The following is an 11,364-nucleotide window of genomic DNA, read 5'->3' as shown; positions in this document are numbered from 1 at the left end:
AATACCTACATTGACATTTTTGGTTGTTCAAAGGCTTAAAAAAAAAAAAAAAAAAATCTACTAGGACACACTGCCTCCCAGCCCATAGGGATCAACCACTAGACCACACTGCCTCCCCATTTCCTCTGCTCTCGCTACAAAAGCAGACGACACGTCTCTGTGCTTTTCCCTCCTTGCAGGTGTTCAGACCATAGCATGACATTTGCCTCTTCCACAAGGATTTGCAGCTGGAGTGTAAAAACTGATAGAGAGGTCTGAAAAGGCTAGGCAAGGGTGTCTGCCAAGAGGGTAGAGAGAAGTGTGGTCCAGTGGTTAAAGAAACAGCCTTGTAACCAGGAGGTCCCCGGTTCAAATCCCACCTCAGCCACTGACTCATTGTGTGACCCTCAGCAAGTCACTTAACCTCCTTGTGCTCCGTCTTTCGGGTGAGATGTAATTGTAAGTGACTCTGTAGCTGATGCATAGTTCACACACCCTAGTCTCTGTAAGTCGCCTTGGATAAAGGCGTCTGCTAAATAAACAAATAATAATAATAAAGTGCGAGGGAATTTTTGAAGAAATAGCAAAGAAAAAAACATACTAGCATCAACAGGAAGAAAAGCCTGAAGTTTAAAATAAAAGAATAAAAACAGCAAAAATATGTTGGTCACGGTTGTAAGTTTATTATGGTAAATATATCATTTCATATTACTTGCTGTATTATACAAAGTCTGCTCTCTAGTTCATTAATGGTCCCATGCAAATATTCTGTATAAAAATTTAGAAATGTTGCTCACATACTGTTCTGTAAGTTCCAACATTTAAAAATCACATCCATGCCTACAGGGTTTTATACAGTGTACTGTTTCATTTTGATTTTAAAACTAAAATTTAACCAAAATCCTGGAACTTCAGAAGGTCATTTGAACTTACTCCAATGTAAAGAAAATGTCAGTAGCCCTGTGAATAAAAATGCACCACTATCCCACTGTAACAGCAACGGGATAACCATGCAATACTGAAATAACATTAAACAACATAAACACGACCCTTTAACAAACAGCATTTCTTTCTATCGTCAGAAAAAATACAAAAAACAGCAAAGTAAAAAATGAGCTAGCATTTTCTGAAACACATCTGAGTGGCAGGATACCAGGAACCATGTTGAAAACGCATGTACATTGTGCAATACGTTCTGTATGACAAGGGGAGGAACTTCAAGAACACGAACAGAACAGAACTACAAACTGTTTAAAATCATGTATCTGTCATTTCATTTGAGGAGCACAGTCCTGCAGAATGAAATGATGACTTCTGAAGCACCTCTTGCATACAACAGGATTTAGTTTTTTGACTCCTGGATCAATTAAAGCTAAAATGAAAAAAAAAGGGTCTCCGAGCATTGTTAATATTATCAACAGGGAAATTAATCTTGAACAATCTCTAAATATCCAGTGCAAATTTCAAAAAACACTGTGCTTGGTCCCTCTTTACAACCAACCTTGAGTAAAGAACAGATGGTGTACAGTAAACTCTACATTCATTTTGACCTCTTAAATGGTATTAGAACATGATCAGGGTAGACACGCATTCTACAGTTGCATGCATGCAACTGTAGAATTCATCAGCATTCAGGACAACACCCACAACTGGAATGAATGAGAAACTAATTCATTTGAGAGGTTACAGTTCAACCAGGCCACAGACCCACTTGTGCGTCACTGCTGGGTCAGTCCAAGGAAGCTTCTGGAGAGGTGTTTCCACCACTTGTGGTTCTTGAACACGTGCGATTGAGAAAATGTTGCCAGGACAGATTGTGTGTCCGTCCTGCGTTTACAATAAAGGACTCAGTCCATTGCTCTGTGTGTGGGGACTGTCCCTCCCACACTGGCTTGTAAACACCCTGCCTGCCTTTACAGAAACTAACATGGGGGCGTCCTTTCCTGCACAATGCAAATGCCATAAAACTACACATTATTCAAAATTAAACATGGTCTCAAATACACACACAAAAAAGACATGTTGTTCATACCAATTGTATACAATTACTCGTTGCCACTTATCTTTATGATCCTCCCGGTATTTTGGTAATTAAACACAACCCATCAAATTACATTTCTAAATTAAACAAGATATACACGTTGGTCCACACTGCTTTTGACAGAGAAACACAGAATTGAAAAAATACGTGGTACATCAAACTATTGTCATAATTATACATTGTACTTAAAGTACTAATCATCTTAGTGTTAATACAAACAAAACACATTTCCATCTTGCTGTGAATTTTTTTTTTTCTGGCCAATGCTCTACGCAGTACTGCGTAACTGACGCACAATTTTAAGAACAATTAAATTATTGAGAATTACTGTATAAAATGCCCGACAATGATGGTATGGTCTTCCCAGAACTTAAAACAAATATTCACTGGCCATACAACATACTGTAAGGAGAACACAATTCATGTTTTACATTATATATATATATATATATATATATATATATATATATATATATATATATACACACACACATATACATGTACATTATATATATTATATGTTATGCAAAACATGCATTTTATTCTGCTTTTTTATTTTAAACCAGATTTTTTAAATATTCTTCTCCAAATTGCATCAAAAATCCAATTAACGAAACATTCATCCCCTAACAGTTAAACTGTTAGTATTCATCCCAAAAAACTAAGATTTCATTTTAAAAAAAGTTCAGATTCCTTCTGCAAAGTAGCCATTGATTGAGCAGACAGTAGTTAAATATGTCCTCTTCTCTCCATCGGTACACAAAGGCATTCCTCTCGGGGGGAGATTCCTGGTTTAATTGCTCTTTTGATGCTCCTCCCCACTTGCCAAGACCTTCTTTCTTTGTCTCATCATGTGGAAGTACAGTTGAGGGAAAACTGATAGAAAAAACAAACACACAAGGTTTTATTATTGCAGCACAATACCTTCAATATTAGAGATACACGTTTTTTTTTGCGTCATAGTTGAATTGTCTCTATGGAGCATCAAATTTGCATTTCCAAAAAGGGAAGTTAAAAAACAAAACAAACACACAAAACAAACCATGATCTGCAAAATTCCCCAAAAATGAAGAAACAGCCGATGTTTGATTTGTGTTTCGGATATTTGTTCAGATCTCAAAACTGTAATTTTTGTTATTAATAAAACAACAATAATAATAATAATAATAATAATAATAATAATATATTTAATATATAAACGTTTCTCAAGCACTTACGTGGAATGTAGGAGACCATTACGAGAATGAGGAAGGTGTAGTAATCAAAGGAGAAGTTGTACTTGTTGGGCAGCGTTACAGAGTACAATCCGGTCTTCTGGACGTAGGGCAGAGCAGCGTATATCGTGAGCAGCTCTCCAGTGACGCCCATGGGGTACAGAACAATGAACAGAGTGTACCTGAATGGAGACAATTCAGAGGAGTGTCTTACATGAAATACAACCACTGCTGCTGTTCTTGCATACTCAGCATTTGTGCATTAAGGTTGAACTTTGTTTCCCCCAAAACATCAAAAGACATTTTATGCATCACATTGTACTGTAATTTGAGGCCGATTTGTAGTTTGCAACAATGCAGCACTGATAACATAAATCAGGTTTGATAAAATTAGACAAGATGCTATTAAACTTCAGTTACTCACAAGCTTTACTGTACTTAATCCAATGTGCTGGTGATTGCTGCTACAGTTTTAAAAAATACTAAAAGAAACTGTCTTACGATAAGGACTTCTAGTCAAAAATTCTGCCAAAGAATGTTACGATATTTGTTTTTAAGCATGTCATGCGATTGATTGTTTTATAGCTATGGATGGATTGATACATTGTTTTAATGTCTCTAATTCAGATGAGTACTTCTAATACAACTGTTCTGTTGCAGGAGCATGTCTTGATTTAGGATTCTTCGTGCAGCGGGAGGGTGATCCCTTTATATTGCAGTTAATCTTGGCTGTTATCTTGAAGAGCTCTCTGCAGTTCAGAGTGCTTATGTTTCCATTACCTGGCCCACTTGATGAGGTACGGGAGGTGGTTTAGGAGGCTGAAGGTGTAAAAGGAATAGCGGATGATTTCTGTTACTGTCCAAGCAACTACAAAAAGCAGAACACTGTCTTCATTTTGTACCTGCAATAAGAGGAAGACAAGTTGAAACACGAAGAACATTTAAGTGAAAAGAAAAGTATCTGTTTCTGTAAAAGTGAAATCCCAGGAAGTACCATGCTTCTAGAACGAGATGATAAACAACACTGGGGTTTCCTTGGGCTTTAACCATTTACTACGAATTTCTTCTTAATAAACGCCTGTCTCCATCCCCATCATTCTGACTAACAGGGACGGGAAACTTGTATAGCAGTTTCACCCATTCCAGGTTTTAATTTATGCTTGATTAGCCACTGTGTAGAGGTCACAAGCTCAGGTGAGTATTATTAAACTCATAGTAAAACCAGGAATGGACAAACTGCTATGCAACGGGAGTCTTATTTCCATCCCTGTGCAAGTAGATTTTTGTTCTTTTGCACCCGCTGGACAGCACAGGACCAACTTCCCAGGGGACCTGCTTGTTTTCTCTTATTCTGCACAGTATTATTTTTTGTTGAACTGTTCAGCACTTTGAAGAGTGGCTGCAGGAGGGAATGCACAAGTCTGGATCATGCTGTCCTGCTGTTGTGTACAGTCCCACCTCTCTCACGCTGTGGGTGATTGCCCAGGTAAGGAAGACTCGGGACATGACTTGGAATCCAGTCAGAACCACGGAAGAGGGAACGATTCCTGCAACAACAAAACAGCACAAGTTTAAAGTAATTCAGTGTATTGAAGGGGACATGGGATGCAGTTATCCAATATGCAGCTTTTGCAGTGATTACAGCAATTCAGAAACCTATGAGATTATGAGATTAGACAAACATTCTTTGCCATACTACTGTCAGTTGTAATACAGCACCTTACTGTTTCTGTTCATTACAAGCACAGGGGCAACATGGATTAAACACACACAAAACAAGCTAGCGACTATATCTGGCCAGCAGAATTTGCAGTTAAAGAGCATTTGGTTAAAAAGCAAGAGGTCTAATGGAAAAGGTCAGACCCCAGTAACTGCATGTAACCTGCTAACCTGGCAGCGTGGATGTGTGTGCATTCCCTTGATCTATCAAATTAAAAGCGTGTTTAACACAGTACTGCAATCTACTGAGAGGCGTTTTTTATCTGAGAAGTGACTTTAGTCTTCCTGTAATTGCTTATGGCTCTGCAGGTGTGTTTTATACTCTCTGGGGTCTGGTTCTAGTGAACTCTACAGGGTGTTCCAGAACTCTTTAAAATGTAACAAAACATAAAGGAAAACACTTAATACAGCACAGCCCACAGACTGAAATAAACATGTTGAGCCGGATTACATTAGATTACAAAAATAAAAATTCAAATAATAATCTTAGCAGTAGCGTGGTGCAAGGTTATTCAAAATGAACATTTTTGTGCCAGTTTCATTTCTGCTGGGATATGCTGGTACCAAGAACACCGGAAACAACAGTGATGTTTTTTTTTCTTGTAATTTTGGAGGTTATTTGATAATACTGTTTAACACTAGAACTGCCATGCGGGTCAATTTGGCCCATTTTGGATTTAAAATGTCAATTACTCTTCGGTTGTAAATTGTATGTGTATGTCCGTTTTTGACTTTTCCTAAATATATGAATTAAATATCCAGACGGCATTTGATAGCCAGAATCGCAAAAATGATAAAGTTATAAACAGTTCTACCGAGAACTGCCACGTGGGTCAATGTGACCCATGCATTACAATACATGTCAAGCCTTTCTTTGTTTGTAGACTGACTAGGAGACAGAGATTGCTATGATTGTGGATTTGTCAAGATGCAAACTCCGTGAAAGCCAAGTTGCTTATTTTTCAATGTACTTGGAGACTTGTTTTGTTTGACAAATGCAACTGGAAATATATCAGGAAATATTTAATCTTGAAAGAAGTCATTTTGACTGGAATACGGCAAGCTGCACTCAGATGCAAACAGCAAACTGAAATGACAGGTAGGATAACAACTTAAGTGCCTAAAATGAAACGTATGTTATATATTCGTTCTTTATATTATTATTAGGAAAAAAAAAACATTTTGGTTTTACAGGTTTGTGTGTACCAGTTTACACGTGTTTACACAATAGTGTTCAATGGAACTGCGCCTGTGTTTACAACACAGCTCCTGGATGCAGGCACAGTCAGCTGGCAGACGCGTACGCTCCTCCATAGAGTACAATGCAGCCGCCATACTGGAAGTAGTGTTATATTTTCTTTTTATGTAGTATTAGAAACAATGATTTGGGTTTTATAGTTTTGTGTGTACATATACCAGTTTACACCTGTTCACAGGTATATGTACATACTCGTTTCTTTTGAAATGTGTATTTTATTATATTTTTTCACTGTTTGTAGTCGTGCTGTATATGCGCTCATTTTAAAAATAAAGTCTTTAAATTTAATTTTCTATTTAAATAGTGTTTCTGGGATGCAAATGTTAGCTATGATGTTCATAAATAAAACTTTTCAGTTGTATCCGATAGTATGTCTTTCATTTTCATAACACAGCAGTTTAAATATGTATGGGTCACAGTGACCCACGTGGCAGTTCCAGGTAGTTCAAAATCTGGCAATTCTAGTGTTAAACTGGTTAATGTTTAAAGCAAAGTTAGCTGAAATATGACCTACCTACAGCACAGTGTAAAATCTGTAATGAGAGAGAGAGTGAGAAACACAAAACAATTAGTTCCATTGTTCAGAAAATTCTTAAATCATTTGTAGCGTTTTTTTTCAGGGATTTTTTCACATTGTCCGTTCACCCGGATTCACACTATTGTAACGTATCAGACTGCAACACTGCTGTTCAGTCCCCTGTTGAAATGCTACTTCTCTGTACGGCAGATGCTCTTTCAATTGTGGACGTTCCTGGAGCATTTGAGTCCAGACAAATAAACAACCTGTGGCTGTAGAATCGGTGCCAAAAGACCAGGGCTCTGAATTAAAGGTAGACACCAACCCAGCTGGACCACTGCACTGCCCTTCATCAGGACTGAATGAAGACTTGCAGTCCATGAGTCGACTGGCAATCACCCCAGTTCAAATACAGAACAGAAGTTCCTTAGGCTTTAAAAGAAAACCAAGGAGGTATACAATTGGAAAATCTTAGAAAGACCCCCCCCGCCCCATTTCCTGTATTAAATGCAGTTTTGCTGCTATCAGTACAGAACAAATAATTGTAAAAAATAAAAAAATCTGGCATAATTTTATTCTTATTATTTGTTGAAATCTTTGTTTTTCACTTTGACCCAAAACACACAAGCACAAAATAAAATATAATATGACGTGCTAACAGCACTATCCACTTCCTGTGTTACAGGTGATGTAGCCAAAGTAAAGTTTACAGTCAGGTGCTATTCTGTACTGGAAACCATGTGGTGCCAGGTGCGCTTCCATTACCTGTAACACAGGCAATTAATAGGAAAATAAAACAATGTGCCAGCATCAAACCTACAGTGTTGCAGCAGAACAAAATGCAAGAATGCTGTTTGGCAAAGAAAAAAAAAAAAGATTATTTCTCCTTTAAAATGCATATGGCATAACAGAGAAACCATTGAACTGCACTGTGTTCAAACTATGTTTTAAACTAAAGAATCAGGTGATCTGTTCTAAGCCATTAGCGTCTTCCAACAGTGGCTACGATAAGAAGTGGCCAGATAATAAACTCTGGCTTGTTATTGGTTGAAAGCAAAGGGTCAAAGGTTCAGCTCCACCTACCTCAAGGAGTGCTCCAGTCTGGAAGAATTTCAAGGGTCTCTCTATTGAGTAATACAGGCCATGGTAACTGCCTTTGGAAAGATATGCACGCACCAAACCAACAGCTATAACAAGCCACCTAAAATGGAAACAACTGTTACTTGAACAGTTTTGATAACAAAAACAAAATGTGGACATTGTGCACCGACTCCAAAGATACACACTGTTGTCAGATCCGCTCTGTTCCACTTTGCTTCACACTCAGCATGCTTAGAACTTAACGGGTGGAATTTAAGAGCTCCTGCCCCCTGACAGATTACATCAGAAAGTGCTGCTGGAGGAAACCCTGGAAAGCTGAGGCAGAGATCGTGAACTTGCAAGCCTCTCCCTGCCAGTGTCACAATCAGACAAGGACATAAATGGGCACATCTGGCCACAAATATTTACAAAAGCCCTTGACAGATCTCAGCTGTGAGAGGTATATGAACAGTAACTGGCTGTTTTTGCCTCAGGATGAATCCAAAAGCGCATGATGGAGTAATTCAACTGTGTTCATTTTATTTTTCAGCTCATAAGGACCTGGAGAACATCTGAAGGGTTTATGTGAGCCACATTGGTATTAGCGCAACACAAATGCATTGCATTATGGGGTAGCGCAGAAAAAGAGAAATAACAAAATGCATGTTTTTTTTGTACAATTTGATTTATCAATGCAAATACAAAAAGGCGAGGAACAAGACTATTGACTTTTTCATATTGCTGCTGCTTTTGAAATTGCTACGTATTGCTTTACAGATCAATGTCTAAAAGCCACGTTACAATGATACTGGCATCACTGTAACTGCACAATTCATGCAACTACACAATATGAATCCATAAAATATTTCCTGCAACAGAAAAAAAGCTGCAGTTGGACCTGGATTAAAAAACGAATTGAATGTAAAAATCGGTCAACAACCAGTATATTAAAAATATTACCTTGTTTTAGAATTAGCAACAGAATCACTGTGTTCTTGTATTAAATAGTTTGTTTTTTTTAACTTGTTTAATTCGGGATATGCAGATATTTGGAAGACAAAGGAACAGAAAGAGGACTATTGATCAGTTTGCTGATTAAAGCCTTGTAAAGTACTGACGAAACATAGTGGAAATAAAATAGCACAAAGTCCAATCAGACACCATTTTAAATAACGCCACGCGTACCTGCCTGCTTATTGCACACAGCACAGTCTCACGTTGGTTTGCATTCTGTCTGTATGGGTAAGCCCCCCCTTTTTTTGTATTTCTGACATATACAAGTAAGGACTGATTAAAGCTGCACACTAAGATCCAGGGGAACAAGCTGAGTCTCCAAACACATTGTAACAAGAATGATTAAACAGCCATCAATGCCCACATTGTCCTGGCAATGCCCAATGGGTGGTGTGGGGCTGGAGATTCTGGCCACAGTGCAGTTTGGACCAGTCACTTACATTGTACCTAACTAATCCCTTTAAAACAGACACTACACAAGGGCCATTCAGTGAGAAGGCTCTACTTGTTACACTGATGCAACTGATATGAGAGCCCTAGATTTTTTGTGGAGATAAACACAGAATTGTACATGAAACAAACTTATTTTCATCGAATAGACCCACAAGTAGTTTTAATGCTATCTAATCCCCCCAAGGCTGAATACATACTGACACGGCAATGATGAACAATTGCACTTTGTGTCTATCAGGTTTATAAGTTAAGATTAAATGTGGGTTTAGCCTGTACCAGTGTTCATATCTATTTGGTAAGGATTTCAAAAGATGCTTGCATGCATTACGAGCAGAACTGTAAAAAAAAAAAAAAGCAACATTCAGTCAACTTAAGGTTGGACTTCCTGCTGTACCAAATAAATCAGGATCTGAGGCAATAAATCCCTCTAAAAATACCCTGACGACAGAGTGGCACACTTTCAATTTCTTCTTTTTTTTAACATATGAAAGATTGGGTGTTAGTGTCTTCAAATAAAGAAAAGGATCTTCAAATCTGCATTTGCAACATCAAAAATGCTCTCTCTCTCTCTCTCTCTCTATATATATATATATGCAGAGTTCATGAGTTTCTTATAAAGATAAGAGCAAAATTCACATTGAAAAATCACTAGTTATTACTGGTTTCAATCCCAGTTGCAGGTATTTTCCATGATGACCCCACAGGAAACAAGCAACCTAGATATACTTTCAGACTGCGTACCAGGATGCTGGCACAGTAGCTGCCTGTTGCAGGCATGGTCTGGTGGTACAGAGACATTGATTCAACGGGCTGTAATATTGTACATTGTATATATATATATATATATATATATATATATATATATATATATATATATATATATATGCGCAGTGTACACAAATGTTAAGTTTAAAACATTTTTGGGGATGTACACAAAAGGTTTAAATTATTTTAAAAAGCATTTACTTTAGGACGTTTATATATAAGTACAGTATATGAAACTGCCCGTATCACTAAAGAGGTTAATCTGTTTCTTATTTTGGGTGACAGATGCTTGTGTTCTGAAATGACACCCCCAAATCCAGGGAATCTACTTTTCGCTACGCTTAGCAGAAGTATTTAATCTGTACATGTTAAGTGCTTCAAGGGCAGTGGTAGAAGGATATTACCAGTGTTACAGTACCATCCTGCTAGACACCGCTGGGGAACTCGACGCAAAACAGGTCTAATAAACGTTCGAAATACGCATCAACAGGAGTTTTTATGAAGTGGGGACTATATTTCCCATGATATAGCCTTCTGTATGGTCGCTTGCACTGCAGTAATAATAATAATAATAATAATAATAATAATAATAATAATAATAATAATAATAAATCACTACTTCATTACTAGTACATGAAACAGTACTGGGAAGTTATTAAACATTTGAAGGTGGTAGAAGTGATGCAAAATGCACGCCGTCTTCAATCATTCTTCCAACAACCAGTTCCAACAGTAACGGTAAATCACATTTTTTTTTTGCCGTAATATTTGACATACCCCGCCGTCATCACCACATTGTAGATGACCAGGTAGGCTGTAGCGAGGGCTCCCGGTCCTTTCTTTTTTATTGAAGCCACATCATTTTGAGCTGTTCTGCTGGTCCCCTTCGCAGGTGCTGCCATGTCTGCTCGTCGCTTGTGAATCCCTGTGTAATATTAACTGCCTGTCCGACACTCCCTTCATGTGGACAGCACAGCGAGTTAACCAGGAAATGAAAGCGTCGGACTCTCTACCTAATGCCTCCCTCGAAGGTGCTTGAATCCCAAACAGCGTCATCTACCGGAGAAATACACACGGAATTGACAATGCTTGGGAGAAAAAAAAAATCATAGACCTTCTGAGTCGGTTTATTTCACATTTGAAAAAATAAAAAAAATTAAAGTAATGTCTAATTCACAGAAATACCAGGTCTGGACCCAACTGTTAGGAGTCTCGTCAGCGGTCTTGTTTAATGACACAAGGTTTTAAATCAGTATTGTGTGTAGAAAAAGCAAGCTTGCTCAACCATCACTTAGGTACATACAGGGGCCTGTTTTATTTCAAA

At 37.9% G+C, this 11,364-nt stretch overlaps 1 protein-coding gene across 1 annotated transcript; it reads right to left on the bottom strand.

Moving 5' to 3' along the window:
* Positions 1 to 640: 640 nt before the first annotated feature.
* LOC117426464 (very-long-chain (3R)-3-hydroxyacyl-CoA dehydratase 2-like) lies at positions 641 to 11,073 on the bottom strand. The gene is made up of 7 exons (XM_034044045.3): positions 10,818 to 11,073; positions 7,812 to 7,929; positions 6,726 to 6,744; positions 4,693 to 4,781; positions 4,015 to 4,136; positions 3,238 to 3,416; positions 641 to 2,896 (listed from the first exon to the last, which is right to left on the bottom strand). The coding sequence occupies exons 1-7, from the start codon at positions 10,940 to 10,942 to the stop codon at positions 2,814 to 2,816; spliced, it is 735 nt and encodes a 244-aa protein (XP_033899936.1). The 5' UTR covers positions 10,943 to 11,073; the 3' UTR covers positions 641 to 2,813.
* Positions 11,074 to 11,364: the final 291 nt, after the last annotated feature.

This window comes from Acipenser ruthenus, chromosome 11 (genome assembly GCF_902713425.1).
Source record: "Acipenser ruthenus chromosome 11, fAciRut3.2 maternal haplotype, whole genome shotgun sequence".
Taxonomy (NCBI): domain Eukaryota; kingdom Metazoa; phylum Chordata; class Actinopteri; order Acipenseriformes; family Acipenseridae; genus Acipenser; species Acipenser ruthenus.
This window is presented reverse-complemented; position numbering and strand designations above follow the sequence as displayed.